General features: G+C 39.9%; 2 protein-coding genes across 2 annotated transcripts in view; both read right to left on the reverse strand.

The window, feature by feature from the left end:
• The window catches only part of LOC141332155 (dynein axonemal heavy chain 2-like), a 326,684-nt gene that overhangs the window by 103,737 nt on the left and 200,301 nt on the right, over positions 1 to 22,646 (reverse strand). The gene's annotated exons all lie outside the window — the stretch shown is intronic.
• LOC141332466 (dynein axonemal heavy chain 2-like) overlaps positions 1 to 22,646 on the reverse strand; it is an 86,497-nt gene that overhangs the window by 43,325 nt on the left and 20,526 nt on the right. The window contains exons 7-14 of the mRNA XM_073837601.1: positions 10,461 to 10,641; positions 9,855 to 9,993; positions 6,352 to 6,569; positions 6,104 to 6,205; positions 5,898 to 6,023; positions 5,693 to 5,803; positions 3,676 to 3,864; positions 3,486 to 3,589 (exon numbers count right to left, since the gene is read on the reverse strand). Coding sequence (XP_073693702.1) covers positions 3,486 to 3,589; positions 3,676 to 3,864; positions 5,693 to 5,803; positions 5,898 to 6,023; positions 6,104 to 6,205; positions 6,352 to 6,569; positions 9,855 to 9,993; positions 10,461 to 10,641 — 1,170 coding nt within the window. The remainder of the gene's footprint in view (positions 1 to 3,485; positions 3,590 to 3,675; positions 3,865 to 5,692; positions 5,804 to 5,897; positions 6,024 to 6,103; positions 6,206 to 6,351; positions 6,570 to 9,854; positions 9,994 to 10,460; positions 10,642 to 22,646) is intronic.

Raw genomic sequence — 22,646 nt, forward strand, 5'->3', positions numbered from 1 at the left:
ATGTTGCTATTTTTTAACTTGTTATTCATCAAAGAATCCTAAAAAAAAATATTTGGCAGCACTACTCTTTTCTAAAGGATGATGTTACTGGAGTAACAAATGATGAAAATTTAGCTTTGCATCACAGGAATAAATATATTAAAATAAAACCCATTATTTTATATTGTAATAACATTTTGCAATATTACTGGCTTGTATATAAACCCATCTAACCCATGTATGTAGCTTCATCAGGATTTATAATTAATTATTTTAATAATTATTATTCCTTTAAATCAATGGTTCTGAACCTTTGTGATTCAATGGTCCCCTATTGTCCCTCACAATATTCAAAGCCCCACCACCTGGCAGTACTGACATTTTAAGGCATAGTTCACCCAAAAATTAACATTTTGACAACATAACTGCAGCACACACTGTAGTTATAATAAACAGAACATTATTCTGCATTGGTGTGGACATTAATATAATTATAGTTATAGTTATCCATCTTGGTGTGAATTTGGACCAATGACATATCACTGTGGGCACATGGCTATTTATGGCAAAAATATTGAAGAGACCATCATGTCTTTATCATCTTTTATTGACTATTTCTAAACCATTTTACTCTTAACTTCCATGAACATGTTTTAGCAATCCTTGGAGCTAGGATAGAAACACAGATAGACACACTGGAACACACACTGACATTCACTCAAATCACATGCATCCGGAAGCGCATACACACATGGAGAGAAGACAGACAGACAGGCTTAAGCACATTGTCCATGTCCTTGAGTGGGCTTAAGATGTCACCCTCTCAACATAATAAACCCGGATTAGATTCTTCCTTTCATTCGACTGGAGGCACGTTTTGTGCTGATTTTCTGTGGCCTCTGAAGGCACACAACAGGAAATCCGCCATTGACTCCTAACTCCACTTCCTAGCAGGAATCATTGCATAATTTTAAGTGGACGAAAATTTTTGCAGTTTTGTTCTATTATCACACAAGAGACATCTGGAGCTCCTCTACGTGCAGGTGTACTCTGCTGATGGGGAGGTAAGATCTTGACTGATAAGGTTAATGACATGATCTCTGTCTCTCGCTCATAATGACTTGGATAATGGCTGAAGTCAGATAACAGCATCAGAGTCCCCATAATGATCATTACAAACCAGCTGATCACATCAGTCAAATGCAAGAGTTGACTGTCACACGGGACAGAATATTGATATCTCGAGTAATCTGAGAGTTATGGTATAATATGAGAGCGTAGGTGATTATATCTCAGCTGGAGGTTATATCTGTTGGTGGCGTTAATGATTTTACATGCACAATGACACCCGGGCTTCACTACAGGCTGCACTCCAATTTTATTGTGTTTTGTCTGCTGAACTGGGGAAGCTGGTCATCAGACAGTTAAATTTCTGAAATAGATGAGTTGGACCAGACAGTGAATTAAAGCAGGCAATAAAGGGCCTGGCATATAGGGGAACTTAAAAGGCATCCTAGAGTGCCCTTCATAAAGATGACTGAGAGAATCTTTAAATTGTGTGCAGAGATTTATAAGAGAGTGGAGATTTTCTAAAAAAAAACTAAAAAAGAAGTTTCTGATTTGTTCAGTCAGTTCATTTTTGGTCATTACATAATACCTATAAATCTGTGCATTCAGAAAACATTTCATAGGGTGCATCTCAATCAGCTCCCTAGCTCTCAAGCCTGTGTATCAGTATATCGTGTACACAAATCCAGGCACTGGTCGAACCATAGCCAATTTTACCATGTCAGCCATTTTATCATAAAATGCTATATTTTACCAAAACATTGGCATATCGTTACGAAACTTGGTATGTGTCTTTGGCACCATGCCCTGACAGTACCTAAATGTTTGGGGGCAATTATAAAGAAATTATAAAGAAATAATAAAAAAAGGTAATAACATGTGATTAAATTGGCCTATTGAAATGAAAGTGACCTCAATATATTCCTTGGGTCATGCCAAGAACATTGATACCAATTGATACCAAAATTGGCAGAACTTCCTGTCCTCTGTTTTGATTAATGTTCAAAATCTATTTGTTCGAACTCCTCCTAGATTGTTAGTCCAATTTTTCCCAAATTTGACTCGGATCATCTTGAGACCATGCTGGCAAAAAGTTTTCGGAGTGGAAAGTGGATTTTGTGTCGATATATACAAAACGGTTTTCGTTTAACACATCAATGAATTTGCTGAAAAGATGCCAAACTGCATCTAAGGCTGTATCACTGCAAAGCTTTGATATATTTACATTGTCACCTCACACTGACCACGCCACATCAATTTGGTAACAGCGCCACCTATTGGTCAAGAGCGATAAACCATTCAATAACCATTAATTGTAATGAAATTGGTCTCAAAATATTCCTTGGGTCATGCCGACAACATACATACCAATTATGCCATTGTTGGCCGAACCTTCTGTCCGCCATTTTGATATATGCTGAAAACCTACTTTTCAAACTCCTCCATGACCGCTGGTTCGATTTTCAACTAAATCAAGCCAGATCATCTTCAGACTGTACTGACAAAAAGTTATGGATTTCGTGTTGATAGACAAGACTGCTTTTGTATAGCATTGCAACAACTTTGAGGCATGATGCCAGACTATGTCTGAGACTGTATCTCTGCAAAGCTTTGACATACTGACATCAAACTTTGTGTGTGCCATTGTCTCCTTATATTGACCATGCCACATCAATTTGGTAGCAGTGTCACCTATAGGTCATAATTGCTGCTTGCAGATATATTTAGTCTTGTTTTCCTGATGAAAAAACAAATCTAAATTGAGTGAATTTTGCTTAAAACAAAAATGATCTGCCAGTGGGGGTAAGGAAAGACTCTTCAAACAAGATTTTTCTTACCCTACTGAAAGATAATTTTACTTATTTATGTAAGCCAAAAAATCACTTAATTATTTTCCCAGGAAACAAGACTAAATATCTTATGTCATTTTGCTTATCTATTAAATGCATCTTGATTTAAGTGTTTTGAAATATTTTTACTAGAAACAAGTAGTTTTTATAGACTTGAATTAAAATGTGGACATAGAGAAAGACATAAAAAAATAAAGAAAACAAAAGTGTCCACACTTCAGACTACGTGATGTTACATTCAAACCACCATGGGGGACTTTCTTCTGTATAAGTTGATGTTTTTTTTATATATATATATTCATGACATTTAAAATGTTTATGACATTTTTTATTTTTCATTATTTATGACATTTAAAACATTCAGTATTCATGCACCAAGAACCTCTGGAATATCTACTACTGTATTTTATTGCAGTGGATGGATATGTAACTTGCATAATACATCATTCTGGGGGTGTATTGTTTTGTTTGTGATTTAATGCTTCATGCATCCAAATGTTTTTGTAAAAAAATGTTTAAAAAAGCTTTTTGCTTTAACACTTAATACTTTAATACTCTTTAAATACTTTGATCACATTGATGTGTTACCTGTCTGTGAGGGGGGTGATGACCAGACGACCAGAGTTGCCCAGGTACTCATAGCCATAGCGGAAGTGAGTATTGGTCTGTTTGATGATGCAGTCGTCCACATCCTGCACACACAGACAGAGCAATTTAGAGGGTTGTGGTGATCACCTTCTGCCTATTCTATATGACAGTATCCTGTCTCCCCACTGACCTTGTCCCAGTACAGACGGAGCTGGCACAGCCAGTCAAAGGCATTGACGTCACAGCAGCCTGATTTGGCGAGTTTGCTGATGACATCTCGGGCGTGGACCTCGACGGTGACCAGGGCAACGATCTTCAAGCGCAGAATCTTCGATAAGTTCCCTCGTATGGCTTCAGAGTACTGACTGAGCATGGACACCTTTGTAACACAACGCAAACAACTCATTATTAGAAGACAGGCACACTCAGTGACAACGCAAACTAATTTTATGGATCAGGGGTTCCAGATCAAACCTAACCACAGTTACTCCAAACACAGTCAGTAAACATCATCTGAGACGGGTAATGTAAATGTAAATTAACAACAACAACAAAAAATCCCCACCTTCCTAAAGCCCAAGAAGCCACGCTCTGAGACTAAATCTCAACTCTCAAAGGCACAGAGACAGGCCTGAGCCATTCTCTGTGTCTCACTGGCTTTGGCTTATAAAATGTGATTGGATTAAATTCATTTGAGCTGCCATCTTTAATTAACTTGTGTATCTAGTGCATCCTGTGCTCCAAGTACAAATACACATGAAATGAATAACTCATTTTCAATAAAGGGTTTGAGTGAAGTCAGCAGTGTGTGTGGAGTTCATCCACTAGTTATTAGCAGACTCGCGTTGAATCAGTGCCCGCAGAAGTCCACAGAGAGCTCTGCAGATTTCTGCAGAATCAGAACACCTGTCATTCCTAAAATTCTACAAATCCCCGACTGCTAACATGGTTGTTAATTAAATATTTGGACTAATTTTATTTTGCTTTCAGCTACTAACAAGAGTGTAGTACTCTCAGCTTCATTTAACACCATGTTGTAATCCATAACAGAGAATCCCACAGATTTTTATCTAAATCAGCACAGGAAATGAGGGAAAAGTCTGCAGATTCCGTCTAGATGCAGTTATTAGGGCCCTATGAATTCTGTTTTATTTTTTTCCCAAATTGCGTTTAATTTTTTTCAAAATTATTATTATTATTTATTTTTTTTTTTTTAAGAATTACGTTTTCATTTTTCTAGACTCCATTTTAATGGTTAAATTAAATGTTATTAATCAAAAAGCATGTCTAATTGATTAAAATCATGAAACTTGCTCAATTTTTAGAAGTTTACCAAAATGTACCTTTATTTTTACCAAAATCTTTGTTTTCCATTAATTTTCTGAATAAAAAACATCTCTAAATAATTAAGCATCTCTAAATAATTAATTATATATATATATATATATATATATATATATATATATATAAAAAATATTATTATTTTAATTTTTTTTCAGAAATACTTTCAGAAATTTACATTTTTCTGGTAAATGATTTCTGATAAATATTTTTCTGTTAAATATTCCGCATTTCCATCTGCATTTTCGGCATCACAGAAACCATAGATCATCATAAGGGTCCATTTTTTTAATTGAGATTTATCATCATCTGAAAGCTGAATAAATAAGCTTTCCATTGATGTATGATTTAGGACAATATTTGGCCGAGATAACAACTATTTGAAAATCTGGAATGTGAGGGTGCAAAAAAATAAAAATACTGAGAAAATCGCCTTTAAAGTTGTCCAAATGAAGATCTTAGCAGTGCATATTACTAATTAAAAATTAGTTATGATATATTTACATTAGGAAATTTACTAAATATCTTCATGGAACATGATCTTTACTTAATATCCTAATGATTTCTGGCATAAAAGAAAAAGGGTCACATATAAAGGCTTTTTTACACCACATTAAATGTAGAACAAACATGTTTATGAAAATAGAAAGAAATGGAATTCTCAAAAAAGATTCAAACACTTTTCCACCAATCACTGAATGGACAAACAGGTAATTGTCAGACTCAGGCTCAGCAGACCTTTACTGTGCCTAACTGTTTCTCCCAAGAGGACAACGGCAGCACAATTCGACATAATTCGTAAATTGCCCTTTCTGGTGTTTAAACTGTTGACCTTTAGATCACTAGCCCAATCTGTAACTGCTCACCTGTTTCTTTTTTAGTGATTTAAGAGCAGCTTTATCTGCTCTCTCTTTGCTGGTCATGAGTGCTCTGGTGACGTCTGTGGTCCACTGGATTTGACTGGCTGTGATCAACATCTGTAAAGAGAAGCAAAGCACATTTTGAAGAGGAATTACTGCACACACACAGACGCAGCCAAACATACACACACACACACACACACACACTTACCTGTCCTGGCCAGTCTCGTACCCACTTGCTTCTCTTCCCTGGCATCTTCTTGAGAGCCATGGAGCAGTTTTTCAAACAGTCCTTTAGAGTCCAACGCATGGTTCGCTCAACATCACACAACCAGGCCTACACATACAAGATGAGAAGTTCAATGTAAAGTGCATTTGTCAAGAAAGCCTTGTTGGACTGTAGGTCAGTAAACACACCTCCACTGGCCCCTCCAAAAGAACAGGATGAGTGAAGTCAACAAACTCCCCATCAGCTGAGAACATCCCACTGGCCTCTGACTTGTTGTTATTGATCCCAACCTACACACACACACACACACACACACACACACACACACACACACACGAAGAATATTTAAACTAATATTCATGCTTAATCCCACACATTTCTGAAATTTAAAATCATATATACCAGTATGATAAAATCTCTCAGGGTGCATATATACCTTGTTGATGCGGAGACTTTTGATGTTGTCAAAGCACTTCTTTAGATGTGACTGCACAGCTTCAGGGTTGCGTGACTGGCCCAGGATCTCCAGAAGGTCATCGTTAGACAGAAAGTAAAACCGGGGAAAAATCTGCCGTTTGGTCTCCAGGTACATATCCAGAGACTTCTGAATCTCCTCTAACTTAGTGTTCATTTCTGAGAGCTTCTCTAGAAGACCTGAGATAACAGGAAAAAAGATATGTGTGCTTTATTGCTTCTTTTATTGACATTTTTCTGTCTACCTATTCAAAAGTGTAATACATTTTTTCCAACTGAGCTGGTTTTATATAATTCTCAATCATATATACACTGCTGCTCAAAAGTTTGGGATCAGTAAGATTTTTAATGTTAATGTTTTTTTAAAAAGTCTCATGAAAGTTCCATTTACTTGATCAAAAATACAGAAAAAAGTAATATTATGAAATATTATTGCAATTCAAAATAACAGTTTTAGATTTTAATATACTTAAAATATGAGCGAGAGTAAGGTTACATTGTGTTAACTTGTAAGATACACTGTTACAGTTTTCATGTGTCAAACACAACTATGTAAAAAAGTACACAACTATGTACTACATTCTTTAACTTTTGCATGGATTTTTATTTAAAAAAGAGCTTAGGCTCAAGTAACCAAAAGTTTTAAAATACATGAATATGCTTTTAAGTTTTTCTTGCCTCATGGTGTGTCTGTAAACACTGAAGTACCATAGTAGTAGTTTTGTGCGTGCATGAACATCATGGCAAATTACAAAGTACCTCATGCGAAAAAACATTTAACGTAACGCTTAAATCCGTAAAATAAACACGTAAATCAACCACAAAGTGTTGGCGAAATAACACATTAGCAGACCGGAGAGAATAATATGGATTTTATTCCAGAAAACTTCTTGCACAAAATAAATTCAAGCACTTTCAAGGACCTGTATCTATGTATGTTTATTTTACAAAACTTTCCATGGCCTTGAATTTTTTTTATCAGATTCAAAAACTTTCAAGTATTTCAAGGACCCATGGGAACCCTGTTTTAAAGTTAGAAAAATAAACCACTATTTTAAATTGCATTAACATTTCACAATATTATATTTTTTCTGTATTTTTAATTAAATATACACAGCCTTGATAAGCAGAAGTCTCCTTTAAAAAGCATTAAAAATCTTACTGATCACAAACTTTAGAGAGGCAGAGTATATATATCAATACACTGCCCTCCAAAAGTTTGGAAACACCCCTGGCAAAGTGTGGTTTTGGATGATATCAGCATAAATCATTTTTTGATGCAAATACGTAAGGAATAATTCTACGGGCCGTAGAATTCTTAGAAAATAATGCACACCCGAGGTGGTGATGCGGTCATGACGCGAAGCATGTGTGCATTATTTTCGTAGAATTCTACGGCCCGAAGTCAATTATTCCGCTTATACTACAGTTACCACACCTCAAGACATCGATCAAGTGATATATTTCAAGACATTCGTCCGGTTTTTATCCTTAAAACGCTATTGTGAGTAGGATTAATTTCTTACACAGCTCATTCAACAGCTTCGTTGCTAGTTCCAAAACGTCATTTTAGAACTAGTAACGACGCTTGGGCTGTTAATAGCAAAATAATGCCGTTAATAATGAAGTTTAGACAGACCGAAAGACAAGCAGACAGACGGAAAGAGTGAGGGAGAGAAACTAAGTGTATGACTTTACCTCTCTCACGTCTGTGTCTCTCAAGGGTGACTGGCAGCATCGTCTCTACTAACAGTTAAACTTTAAGTTCATTTTCTTCAAGACCACGCCGTTGTTACCTAGCGTACGAGAGCTGTCATGTCGTTTTTAAGTTGTTAATCGTCAAAGCAGTGCTAACAACATTAGCGCGAATGCTAACGCGAGTGCAAACTGTAACGTTATGTGTGTGCGTCTGTGAGGTGAGTGAGAGAGGGCGAGAGAAATAGAGTTTGTGCTTTCCATACATAATAAAACGTAATATATTGTGGAAAAAAACATGGAAATAATCTGTCGTTTTTATCCGGATGTTTACTGTATTTATTAGTTTGACCAGTGTCATTGTGGGTTTTAGTTATTTTGCTGTTTTGGGCTGTAAGGACCTTTGAAATAACTGAAATCGTATGGCGAAGTGATGTAGACATGCACTGCGGTCTAAAGCTGCCTGGAACTACGTTCGCCGTGCGTTTCCCTGAATATAATGCACACCTCTAGAACGTTCGTCAACCAATCAGATTCAAGCATTCAACGGCCCTGTAGTATAAAGTAAAGTAACTTGACATTATTATTGAAAACCAGCCATAATAATTTTCATTTTGATGGAATGGCCTCCCCAATCACCCGACCTCAACCCAACTGAGCTACTGTGGGAGGAACTGGACCGTGATGTCCGTAAGAAGTGTCCAACCAGTGTGAATCATCTTTGGGCAATCCTTCAAGAGGATTAGAGTAATATATAAAGTCAATCTTTGAATAAACTGACAGCTTCGGATGCCCAGATTATGCAGAGCTGTGATAGCTGCTAATGGTGGATAATTTGATGAATCTTTTTTTTTTTAATATAAATTATCACAAATTAAAAAGGATTCATGCTAATATTGTCCAAAACCCCATTTTTTTAGGGCGTTTCCAAACTTTTGGAGGGTAGTGTATATCATCTCAGTGTCAGAGGGCACAATATTTTAGATAAAAGGGGTTCGGCTAACAAAAAAGTCTAGGAATCCCATGGAGAATAATAAAAAATAATAATAATAATAATAAAAAATGAGAAGACTGAATGAATTATGTTTGTGCTTAAATCTAACTAAAATAATTCTGAAAACATCCCCCCAAACCCTGATACTTCCTCCTCTACCTTTCAATGACTTTTTACGCACTTAGGGTTCAGTCTTTCCTCAGTTTGACGTCGAACAAAATGTTTCTCAACAGACCCAATAAATTAACCTTTTTACACTCACACTCATCACTAAAGTGAACTTTGGGCCAGTTTCCTCTCTCTACACAACATGCTTCTTAGCAAAGTTGAGCTTGGCCTTTTAATTCTTTCTGCTGACGAGAGACTTGGTCACAGCAGAGTGTGCTTTCAGTCTGACTTCTCTTAAACATGCCAAGGCAGATCCTTAACCAGTTCAGCACTGAACTGGCAAGCAATTCCAGCTGCAGTGCTGAACCGATTCCCCATTGAGAGTCTCTGCATTATCCTATAGTTAGTCTATAGGATACTGAATGAATTTTGTATGTGCTTAAATCTAATGAAAATAATTCTGCAATGCAAAAAAATCTTAATACTTAACAGGCCTTAGATTCTTTATGCAAAACAGATTTTTTTTTTTCTAAAATGTGACCTGGACGCTTTTCATCCATCTGCCCAGGGGTGTTGCCAAGATTGCTGCCAAGTGAACTGACTTGCTCCAGTAAAGGCTTTTTTACAATCACTGAGGGCAGTGAATTCCAGCACCATCCTCTCATTACCTGGACGATGTGTTCCTCTGAGAGCATTTTTGTCCTTGTCTAGTTGATCCATGATGATCTTCCAACTGGAGTTGACGTCATCAAATTCAGCTGTCTCACGAACCAACTGCTTACGTATGTCATCTGCCAGAAAGATATTCTAAACAAAGGAAAAAAAACAAAGAATGTGGTAGCGGACGAACAAAATGAAGAATAGCACAGAAGGGAAGATAAAACAGTTTGGTGCTTGGTTGGAGCCATCACAGGTGTGTTTACAAACACTCATACACACAGGAAATCCAGGCTGACAGCCACTGTTTACTCTACTCATCAGCTATGAGAGAACAGATGTGTGACTCTGAACTTCGCTATGTGTGTGTCTGTGAGATGCTAATCTCTTTCAGTGAGTTTGTGCATCACATGTAGAGAGCGGACCCCTCTGTGATCTAACACAGTGGATTGTGACTGGTGTTTATTAAGAATAAACCAGGTGTGAGGAAGGTCAGGAGGGTGTTGTGTACAGCATATGCCTGGATAATATAACCATAGACTTTTTAAAGCATAAAAGAGAATTTGGATGAATAATGTGCTGTATAAAACTGTAGGAAGTGCTGTGTGTGTGCATACCTCTAGATACATCCACTGCCTTTGTACAGTGAGGATCATTTCAATGACTTCCAGCACCAGAGACAGACTGCGTTCCCAGTGGTCAACTTCCTTTTCAAATGCTTTGACGAAGCGAGATGCTTTCATTACAGAGAGTGTCACCTGGTTATCCTCCAGAGCCTGGAACACATCATCTGTTCCCCTGCGTACACACACAAACATGCACACAGTTTAGAAAATATATTTGTAAAAACATCTCATGGACTGGTGGTTCTCAACCAGTGAGCCTGGACCCACTAGGGGGCCTCACAACACTTCCAAGGGGGCCAAAAATGGTTAAAAAGATTTAAAATAAGCTAAAACTGTTTTTTTCCCCCACAAAATTTTATTCAAGAACTAGGGCACTTACAGAAAACTGCTATGAGGGAATTTTCAGAAGTATGAAAAGTAATGGAAATGAGTAGTATTTTTTTTTTCTAGGGCTCTACCCATTGCTTTACCTATTTTGCAGTGTGACAGGGAGCACTGTCTTGCATAAAAATCACAGGCTGATTGGGAGATGCTTGCAGGGGCAGAACTGCATGTTGCTGAAGGAGGTTCTGATAAATATTTGCATTCACTCACTATGTTGCTGTTTAAGAGGCCCAACTCCTACTGCAGAAAACATCCCCCAAACCCCGATACTTCTTCCTCCACCTTTCACTGACTTCTTTACGCACTTAGGGTTCAGTCTTTCCTCAGTTTGACGTCGAACAAAATGTTTCTCATCAGACCCAAATAAATTAAACTTGCACTCATCACTAAAGTGAACTTTGGGCCAGTTCTCCTCTCTCCACACAACATGCTCCTCTGCAAAGGTGAACCTAGCCTTTTTATTCTTTTTGCTGATGAGAGACTTGGTCATTGCAGAGTGTGCTTTCAGTCTGACTTCTATTAAACATGCCGAGACAGATCTTCAACATATTCGGCACTGAACTTGCAAGCAATTCCAGCTGCAGTGCTGAACCGATTCCCCATTGAGAGTCTTTGCGTTATCCTGTCCTTTTGTGCACTTGTTTAATGTGGACGACCAACCTTTTTGGGGGAATTGAATGAATTAGTGTCATTGTAATTCTTCAATATTCAAGAAATCACAGATTTGGAATGACCAACTTGTGCAGTGGCTACAAGGGTCATCCGTTTGGCATTCATCTGGACAACCACCTGTCGCAGAGTTTCAGTCACCTTAGAGCAGCCCGCCATCTTGCAATCACAGTAAAATTGGAGGAATGCTGCCAGTTAAATAGGGTTTGTCATATAATTAAGGAAATTAGCACCAGGTGCCAGATTAACACCAATTACTTGAAGGTATTTGTAAGTGTTCTCTCATTTTGATCAGAGCTCTTTCTTTTTAAAATATCTCATATAAGTTTTTTAATATTGTGCTTCAGAATACAATTCATTTATAAAATATGCTCAGAAAAAAGCCTTCCACTCTTTAGAATACTTTCAGATAAGACTAAGCAGTAACCTTGAAATTTAAAGCAGTTTATCATAAGGCAGCAACATAACGAAATGTAAAAACAAATGAAGGGGGTATGAATACTTTCGCAAGGCACTGTAAACTGTCATAGATGCATTGGTTTTCATACTTCATACTAAGATAATATTTAATAAATCTTACCCCTAAAATCTAACCCTCACAAAATAATTTTGATCTTCACTGTGTGTGTAAAGAGTGCCTTTGCGAAAGTATTTATACCCCTTTTTTCACATTTTATGTTGCCGCCTTATGTTAAACTGCTTTAAATTACTTTTTACCCCACATCAATCTACACTCCATACACCATAATGACAAAGCAAAAACTGAATTGTCACAACTTCATAAATGTATTAAAAAAGTACATTGCAGAAGTATTTATACCCCAACCTCAGTACTTAGCTGAAGCACCTTTTCCAGGTTTTATGATGCGACAAGCTTTGCACATAAGCATTTGGCAATTACCTACCATTCTTTTCCTCACCTCTTCACCTCTCAAGCTGTGTCAGCTTGGATGGGGGCAGATGCACATTTTCAGTTTCTTTGATTGGGTTCAAGGCCAGGCTCTGGCTGGGCCACTCAAGGACATTCACAGAGTTGTCTATAAGCCACTCTTGCTTTGTTCTTAGGGTTATTGTCTTGTTGGAAGGTGAACCTTCTGCCTAGTATAAGTTGCTGAATGCTCTGGACTGGGTTTTCTTAAGATTATCTCAATATTTTGGTACACTGAGCATTTATTTTACTCTAACGAGTTCTTCAGTCCCTGCCGCTGAAAAACAGCCCCACAGCATGATGCTGCTTTTACCACACTTTACTTTTGAGATGGTACTCTGCAGGTGATAAGCAGTGCCTGGTTTACTTCAAACATGATGCTTGGAATTTAGGTTCATCTGACCACAGAATCTTGTTTCTCACAGTCTGTGGGTCCTTTAGGTGCAAATTTAGCAAGTTTTCATGTGTCTTCGCTGAGCAGAGGATTGAGCCTTGCTACATCACCATAAAGCCCAGATTGGTGGAGTGTTGCAGTTTGTCCTTCTGTAGGTTTCTCATATCTCCACATATGATCATCAGGTTCTTGGTATCCACTCTAACCAAAGCCCTTCTCTATCAATTGCTCAGTTTGGCCAGGAGGCCAGCTCTGTGAAGAGTCCTGGTTGTTTTAAACTTCTTCCATTAATGATAACGGAGACTACATACTTCTGTGAACCTTCAATGCAGCAGAATATTTTCCGAACTCCTCCCCAGATGTGTGGCTTGATGCAATCCTGTTTCTGAGCTCTACAGGCAGTTTTTGACCTAAGGGCTTGGTTTTTACTTTGATATGCATTTTCAGCTGTTAGACCTTTTATTAAGATGTGTGTGAGAAGTGTAGTAACATCCACAAGCAATATGAATGCTCCTGAAGTAAAATTCAATTGTCCCAGATAAGAGTATGAATACTTATGCAATGAAATGATTTAGGTATTTTATTTGTAATAAATTTGCAAAGATGTGTAGACTGATGTGGAAAAAAAGGAATTTAAAGCAGTTTAACATTAGGCAGCAACATAAATGACTTTCGCAAGGCACTACATACTGTCATAGATGCTATGGTGTTAATACATCATACTAAGATAATAATATTTACTAAACCTTACCCCCAAAATCTAACCCTAACACAACCTGTTGCCATTATTAGTCTAGCTAAACATGACACAAGCATTTTAAACAATGAGCACTGCTTCAAATGTCTGTTTTTGAAAGGATTTACTATATTTGTAAAGACATTTTCAAAAAATGGACCCTCATAGGTACAGCCACACCTGAACACGGACCCAAAGCACATTTATAAAAGGCACAGTCACAATACAAGTGAAATAAAGGAAGGTAATATAAAGAGCTCAAGGTTCAGCCTGTTAATAATTTCGACAAACATCACACATCCCTTTCTATCTGGCGCACACACAGCTAGATGTATGAAGCAAACAAAAGAGAGGACAAAGTGAACAGCAGTGGCTCTCGACCCCCCTCCTTGGCATACTGCGTTGCCATGGCAGCAGCCTCACGCGCTGCCGCAGCCGTCTCCATGCCAACAGTGGAGCTATAGCCTCACTGCGGGGATGAACGGTGACTGCCGGCACCTGATGTCCGCATGCACACGCAAAAACTCACACTCAGACACACTCAAATACATCAACACAAGCACACAAATCCACAGGAAAGACACACAGTGTGTTTTGCACTCTCACAGGCACAAAACATGTCACACATCTCTTGATTTCTCAGATTGAAGCCGCAGGTGTGTATGTGTGTGTCATTCATCTCTGTTTGTCTCTGCCTCTCCATCTCCCCGAGCTCTAACCGATGCCCCTGCATGCAGAGTGTGTGCATACGAGCCACGGAGAAGCACTGCACACACACACTTTGCACATCCAGGACAGCAATGTTAGTTTGTGAAGGACACAAGGGTGGGATAAGATAGAAAAAAAGAGAAAAGATTGAGTGTAAATACTTTAGAAAACCATCTTCACAATCTTTCTTTCTCTTAGAGGGAGGAAAAAGGCTGAGAGGGAGCACAGGGCTGATGGGAAAGAGCGAGTTTTATTTGTAGTGCATTACTGAGGAAAGAGAGAAAGAAGAAAGGCAGGAGTGAAGCAAAGGAGAAGAGAGTTCCAGAGCGGAGGAGAGAATAAGAGGAGGTGAGTGACAGTCGTGGGCCACCTGACCTCCAGAGCGACAGCATGAAACGAGGCACAATCTCTCGCCTGCGGCACCTACCGCCACACACTCAGAGGAATAATCTGTCTGTTTTCGAGTCCAGGCAACATGACAGACACATATAGCATTCGACACACATCACTGAACCAGCGCTGGAGGAAAAACACTTTACACACACACACGCACACAAGTGAAGTCCGAGAGCATTTATGGTTGAGGTGAGCCACTTTGTCTGTAATGGCTGATATTAGTTGAATTCACAATTGCATATCATGGACATTTTTCAACAGATCAACAGGTCAGAGCACACATTCTCTCACACACAGTGGAGTTTAAACTCTCTGTAAAAGTTTCAACTTGATCTCGACAAAAACGTACCTGTGGGAATGTTTTCACAAGATGCTTAATACGTACGTCCACTGAGTGGCACTAAAACAGTGTTTGATTATATATCATGTTCGACACATATGGTGCATTTTATCTGACTTTTTTTTTATACGTAACACCGCAGTTCTGACTTGAAATGTCCGTTGAGTGGTGCTATAACTCTAATGCTCTGTGGCGTTTTAAAATAACGTACCATCTGCATTATACCTAAACCTACCCAATAGTATGAACAAAAGCAAATGTGACATAAAAATGCAATCACAAGCATGCCTTTTTAGCTTGTTTTTCGATGTCTCATCTTTCAGCTCTTTCATTTGTACCCAAGGATTACACATCCTAAGTTCAATTCCGTGTTGACTGAGCTACCGAGCAAGCTTATTACATCGGGAAAACGAAACACCTGTATAGAGCTGTAATCATAACTGTGTATAAAAATTACAAGTGCTTGCTGTTTTACCGGCTCTGTTGAAAACTGAAGTGATATGTACTTATAGGTACGTATTTCGCGTCTTGCGAAAAAGTTCCCACAGGTATGTTTTCATCATGAGATCGGGTTGAAAACTTTTGGTCTAATTTAAATTAGATTAAATGTTTTTAATATTTAAATTACACTAGTTAGGGGTCATTACAAATGTTTGCAAATGACTATTTATTTAATTAAACATACAGTAAATATTGTGGAATTATATTAAAATAAATGTTTTCTATTTTACTATTTAAAATTTAATTGAATTCCTGTGATGGTAAAGCTGAATATTCATCAGCCATTACTCCAGTCTTTAGTGTCACATGATCCTTCAGAAATCTTTTTAATATGCTGAAACATTTCTGATTATTGATGTTGAAAACAGCTGTAGCATTTTTAAGGATTGTTTTGATGAATAGAAAGTTCAAAAGAACGGCATTTATTTGAAATACAGTAGATATTTAACTGTTTCATAATATAATATATACAGTAATATATTAGCATAATATAATATACTATAATTATAATATAATATATTTTTATATTAACATAATATAATATATCCCCAGCTCAGTGTGTAGAGAACACAACATAAGAACCCTTTGAATCATAACACAGCTTTAATCAAGTTTAAGTGCACTTATGAGCACTTGGTGTTTTGCCCCGAAGCCACCATAAAAATATAGCACAATAAACGCGAGTGATGATGGTTAAGAAAGAAGAAATCATGTTTGTACGCTCTGCATTTCAGCATGTTATAGTATATGAATAAGTGACCCATGAAGAGCTCCTCTGCTGACAAGCTGACAAAGTTTTGGATTATGATCATCAAAGAAAGCATTAAAAACATATATCAGAATATAACAGGATATATTCAAAGATGAATGGCAGGGAACCTGTTTTAAATCCCCAAACCCAGACAGTTAATATGCGCTTTAAGCTATTACAGTATAAGTGGATTATCAGGGTGCATATAACTCCAGAAATATTACATAAATTAAATCCCAACATTACTAATTAATGTATAAAACGTGACTAAATTTACCATTGTTCGTTGTGGTTCAACACTCTTGTTTTTTTTTTCCTTTAATAAGTTAATAGTTTTATTCAGCAAAGACATTAAATTGATCAAAACTGACAGTAAAGAATTTAATATTTCGAATAAATGCTGATACTTTGAACTTTATATTTCTTCAAAGAATCCTGAAAAAATCTATCATGGTTTCTCTTTCTTCACTGATAATTGGAGATGTTTTTTGAGCACCAAATCAGCATATTAGAATGTTTTCTGATCTCTTACCAACCCCAAACTTTTGAGAAACAGTGTAAACATTAGTATATGTTTCCTTTCAGACTTATTTACTCAATTTTTTTTCTTTTATACAGCATACTGGTGTTTTGTCTATAATAGTCTGTTGCTATCATATTGTTATTAAACAGACATCTGTCAACACGAAAAAAAACAAAACAAAGATATTGTGGATGGAAGCATACGGTACGGCTGCTATGAGAGGTGGCGTCTCTCTCACACACTCAGAAAGGCTGTAAATTATCACCTCTGCTATAAGTGATCACACATTCCACCCGCCTGCCGCAGGCCTCTGATTCAGACCAATCACCGGAGACCTGCTCAATCTCCTGTGCTCTCAACTCTTTCTTTCTCTCTGACTCTGCCTCACACACATATGAACATTAGCAGAGGGAAAGGTGCAGTGATGAGAGGATTCATTCTCTCGGTCTCTCTCATATATAAACACACAGCACAGCAGCTCTTGATCTGTCATATTCATCACTCTCATCACATCATCTAACTGTGTGTCTTCACTGCAGGCTGTTCGCAGATGAGCAGCAGGTGAAAGAGGGAACTGAAAATCCCTGACTACATTACTACTGCCACAGCATTATCACATACGCACATACAGCTAGCTATCAAAACAAGGGACTGTGTCATTGCTTTTTAAGCAGCAATATTTGCCACCTGAAATTGATTTTCACTTTTATAATGGCATTTTTTTTCTAACCACATAAAAAACAGGTATGTCGTCCATTTATGACAGTTACTTGAACTGAATCAACTGCAGTAAATTCTCTAGACAATTATGGCTGTTATCTTTATAATCGACATCACCATACAGTACAAAATAGCTACAAATAATGCACAAAATGCATTTGACATCATTTAGACTGGTCCTTCTAGAATTCTATGGCTCTGCTTTCTGTTGTCTACCATCATAGTGGATCTTAAAGTAATCACTCTTTTAGAGCTGTTAAGATAGTTCTCTTTATATCAAGTGTTTTTAAAGCTTTTTTTCCCCATTGAAACCAACTTAATTTTAGCTGCACTTTTACCAGTAGTTGCCTTTGAGACAGTAAAAGCAGATATTTGACAGTGTTTGCAGAGACACTAAATCACCATTACAACAAAATATGAAAATATCATATAATACATAACAGACAAAAATGGAAAATTCACTATGCTATTTACATTTGCATATCTATGACATTTTTGTCACTTTAAAAGATTACTCTAGTTCCAAAATAAAAATGTATTGATAATTTATCCAAGATGTTCATGTCTTTCTTTTTTAATGAATACATATTCTCCATATAGCGGACTTATATGGTGCTGTAATTGCACAGGAAGATGTTATCACCTGCTGGGCATTGCTGCCTGTCGCACCTCCTCCAGTGCCCATGGGTCAGCTGCAGGGTCATCAGCCAGAAACCACCATTTACCAACGTTTCGCTCCTTTAATTCTGGAACGTCTCCTGGTGGCGGAGCAGTGACAGGGACGTCTCCCTGTCACCCCCTGCAGCTGATAGCTGTAATCCCTGCAACTGTTGTTTGGGGTTAGGTGTTCTTCCCCCAATACCTATCTTTCCTCCTCAGCCAGAGCCAAAAGCTACCTTTCTCTGCCTCCTCTGCCAGATCCTTTGTTGCCCTCCTTAGCCTCCCTCCGGTCACTCCTGCTTCCCTCAAGAGGCGTATGGTTGACAACCCAAGGAAGCCTCGGCATCCGATCTCCACTGGGTTGGTGGTAGTCTTCCAGCCAGCCTCCCGGCACTCAACAGCGAGCTCTGAGTACTTGGCCTTCTTCCGTTCAAAGGCGGCCTCAATCCCCTCCTCCAGTGGTACAGTGAGCTCAATGAGGTGCACCGATCTCACCTTGGTTGACCACACCACTATGTCTGGCCGGAGAGATGTGGTGGTTATCTCTGTGGGGAACCGGAGCTGCCTGTCCAGGTCAACCCTCATGTTCCACTCCTGGTTAGAGGAGAAGAGCCTTGCTGTTTCTCTTGACCTAGTGCTTCTCCTTACCCCTCCTTCCGACACAAAGATGGTGGGGTCCTCTGCTGATGGTGGTTGTTTGCTACCCTGTCGACACTCCTCCAGTACTTCGGCTAGCTTTCTCAGGACCTGGTCGTGGCGCCAGCGGTAGCGTCCCTGTGAGAGAGCGATCTTGCAGCCTGCCAAGATGTGCTGGAGACTTGCGTTGGGGGCATTGCAGAGTGCGCAGGATTCTTCATTCCCGAACCACTGGTGGAGGTTCCGAGGGCAGGGAAGCGTGTCGTAGGTTGAACGAATAAGGAAGCTAATTCTTGCCTGTGGGATCTTCCACACGTCTGACCAACTGATGTTTCGGTTCATGATTCCCTCCCAGGTTGTCCAGCTTCCTTGTCGACCCTGCGACACAGCCTTGATTTTGTAGCGGTCCTCCTCCATCCTCGTCACCTCTGCTACCACCATCTCCTTCCTTTGCTTGCGACTGGCCTTGGACCAAAAGCGTGGCATCTCTCCCCATCCTAGCCCCGCTCTTCCTGCCTGAACTCTACCCATGATCTCCTGGTGTTGTAGCCGCCTGACAGCTTGATCGACCTCGTTTTGGGCATTCCACTTACGGCCAGTAGGAACCTTGGCATTTGTGTTCCTTACTGACTCATCTGGGGACTCCCTCAGCTCGAGAACCAACCTGGTCTTTTCTTGCATGTAGCCCAGCTGTATGGACTGCAGTGGCAGCTGCAGCATGTTTTTTCCAAAGAGACCAGTTTCGGATAGGCACCGTGGCAGCCCCAACCACTTTCGGATGAACGAGTTGGCTTTTCCATCCATCTTACTTACGGTTGATGAGGGAATCTCACTCATTTTCAGGGGCCACATTACCCTCCTGTAGAGTGTGAACTGGTAGCACCAGACCTTAAACTTCCCAGGAAGTTGGCTTTGGTCGATCCTTGTCAGTCCGTCAGAGAGCTGCTTCATGACGGTTTTCCCCATCTGTTTGTCAGATAGATCTGCAGTGTACTGCCTCCCCAGGCTTTTGATGGGTTGCTCTGATAGGAGTGGGATTTTTTCTCCTCCAACGACAAAGATGGTATTGTCATTTCTGACTCCTCTCCTGAGGGACAAGCTCCGAGACTTGGAGGGCTTGATCTTCATTCTTGCCCATGACATCAATTCGTCCATTCTATTCAGCAGTCTTGATGTACATGCTGCTGTCTGAAGGAGGCTGGTGACATCATCCATGTAACTCCTCAGTGGAGGGAGCCTTTTACCAGTTGGGAGTTTGATCCCCCCAACCATTTGCCTTGCCCCGATGAGGATTATCTCAAAGGCTGCTACGAACAGTATTGGAGAGATGGTACACCCCATCGCGATTCCTACTTCTAGCCGCTGCCACCCGGTGGTGAAATCCTGGAGAGAAAAACACATCTGCAGGTTGCTAAAGTACTGTGCTACTAGGTTCTTGACGCAGGTGGGCATGTGGAAAAATTCCATGGCGTAGGTGACCAGCTGATGTGGTACTGATCCGTATGCATTGGCAAGGTCAAGCCAGATGACATGCAGGTCGGTCTTCTCCCGCTTGGCCTTCTGGATCTGGTCCCAGATCATAGTGGAGTGCTCTACACATCCTGGGAAACCTGGAACTCCTGCCTTCTGGCAGCTGGTGTCAACATAGCCGTTCTCGAGCAGGTAGTTGGTCATCCTCCTGGCTAGCACTGAGAAGAAGATCTTTCCTTCTACATTCAGTAGAGCAATGTTTCGGAACTGGCTTATGTCTTTGGAGTTCATTTCCTTGGGGATGAAGACTGTTACCGCTCTTTGCCACTCAGATGGAATGATTTGCTTTTTCCAAGCAGTTCTCATCAGATACCACAGCAGCTCTAGTACCTTGGGGCAGTTCTTATAGAGCTTGTAGGGGACCCCATTGGGCCCAGGTGCAGAAGAGGACCTTGCCTTCTCCACGACTTGCCTGACTTCGCTGAGCTTGGGGGGCATGATGTTAAATTCAGCTGTTGGCTTTGCCGGCTGGGGTACGTATCCTGGAGTTCCTAAGGGGCCGCTCCTTTGGGGATCACTGTACTGGTCTCTGACATGATGTTCCAATTTCTCCCTGGTGATTTCAAGCTTGCCACTCTTCTTTTCCTCCAGTAGCTGTCTGGCATACTTAAAGGGATCCTTGAAGAAATTGGCTCGCTCTTTCTGCTTCCGCTGGCTGCGCTTGCGGATGCGTTCAGCTCTGCGAAGCCCGGCTAGCCTTTTCCGGACCTCCTCCCACAGAACTTTCAGACCCTCTCTCTCTGCTTGAGTTGCCTTCCTCCAGTTCTTGCGGAGTTGCCGACGCCTTTGCACAAGTTGGAGGATTTCCCTTTCCCTCCTTCCCTTCTCTCTCCTGGCAGCCTTCTGTTTGGGGACAATTTCGCCAAACCTGTCTTTACAGGTCTGGTATATTATGTCTCCGATCAGGTTAAGCTTAGTCTCGGCCCCTCCACGCAGTGATCCCTCTAGGGTCTTAATCAAGTCCAAGTCCAAATTGCGCCATGCCTCAGCTTCGTTTGATTTCGGCCACTTCAGTTGGCTCCTTCTGGCTGGTTCTTTGGTCTCTGTATTTGGCTCTGTTCTGTCTGACGTGGTGGGGACTAGGCCTTCATGCTCACGTGGAGGCTCAGCTTCCACCAGGGGACCTTCCTCTGTGACTCTTATGCCTTCAGCAACGTTAGGTCCTTCGGCTCTGTGGTTTTTTCCCTGGCTTTTGGTCTTCTTGTCTCACCTGCTGACGCAGTGCAAGATTGCTGTTGGCCTTTCTGTCCACACTTTGCTTTCCCCTGGTGGATCCGTAAGCCTCTAAACGTGGTCACTTTCTCCCATCCACATGCGCACTTTCGGAGGATCTTCTCCTCATTTTCTGGCGTTCTTGTGTTCTCGTTGTCCATGTTCGTTGCCGTCGTCACCGTGTGGTCTGTCCTGTTGGGCCCATCTTTCATCCCACCTCTCGGAGTGCCCGTGGGTTGTTTCTCATTATGTTTCTTTGTAGTTAGATTTGGGTGTCTCTCTCGCGAGAGACTAGTGGGTTAGGTAACTAGCCAGCCACTCCCAATGCGGTCTTTCCCTGCTGCCATCCAGTCTTTCCTGGCTGTCCTCCAGTCTTCCCTGGACTCCAACTGCTCTATTCACAGTAGTCACTGGGTTCGCCAGAACTTCAGTAATTGCACAGGAAGATGTTATCACAATGCTCAACAGAATTAAGTTTAAAAATGCAGTTTAATGCAGCTTCAAATGGCTCTACACGATCCCAGCCGAGGAATAAGGGTTTTATCTAGCGAAACAATTGTTTATTTTAACAACTAATGCTTGTCTTGTCTAGCTCTGCAATGTGCGTACATACACTGTGCACAGTGTTGGGGAAAGTTGCTTTTAAAAATAAAGCATTACAATGTTGCGTTACTCCCTAAAAAATTAACTATTTACATTAGTTACTTGTAGTTCTTCTGGGCAGGGCTTGCTTGTTTGTGTTTAATATAATAAGTTTGATTTTCAGAAAATGTAAAAGCCCTTTCACACCAAAAAGTGAAATAAATAAGCCTGAGGCTGAAGGAAAAGTAAATTCACTTCTGTACAGTAGAACTATAGGAGGAGGTGGTTCAACAATTTTCAGCAATGAGGAAAATGAAGCACAAATGTAAGTTAATCTAAAGTAAGTTTTGCTTATTAGTATGGTTGAATTGGATCAACAAAGGTCAGCAGCAAAAAGTTTCTTGTAAATGAAAAAGTAATACTTGTAATGCGTTACTGAATACTTGTAATGCGTTACCCCAACATTGTCTGAGCACTCTGGTTCAATACAGTTAGGTTATGTCGAAA

Source organism: Garra rufa, chromosome 3, assembly GCF_049309525.1.
Source record: "Garra rufa chromosome 3, GarRuf1.0, whole genome shotgun sequence".
Classification (NCBI taxonomy): Eukaryota; Metazoa; Chordata; class Actinopteri; order Cypriniformes; family Cyprinidae; genus Garra; species Garra rufa.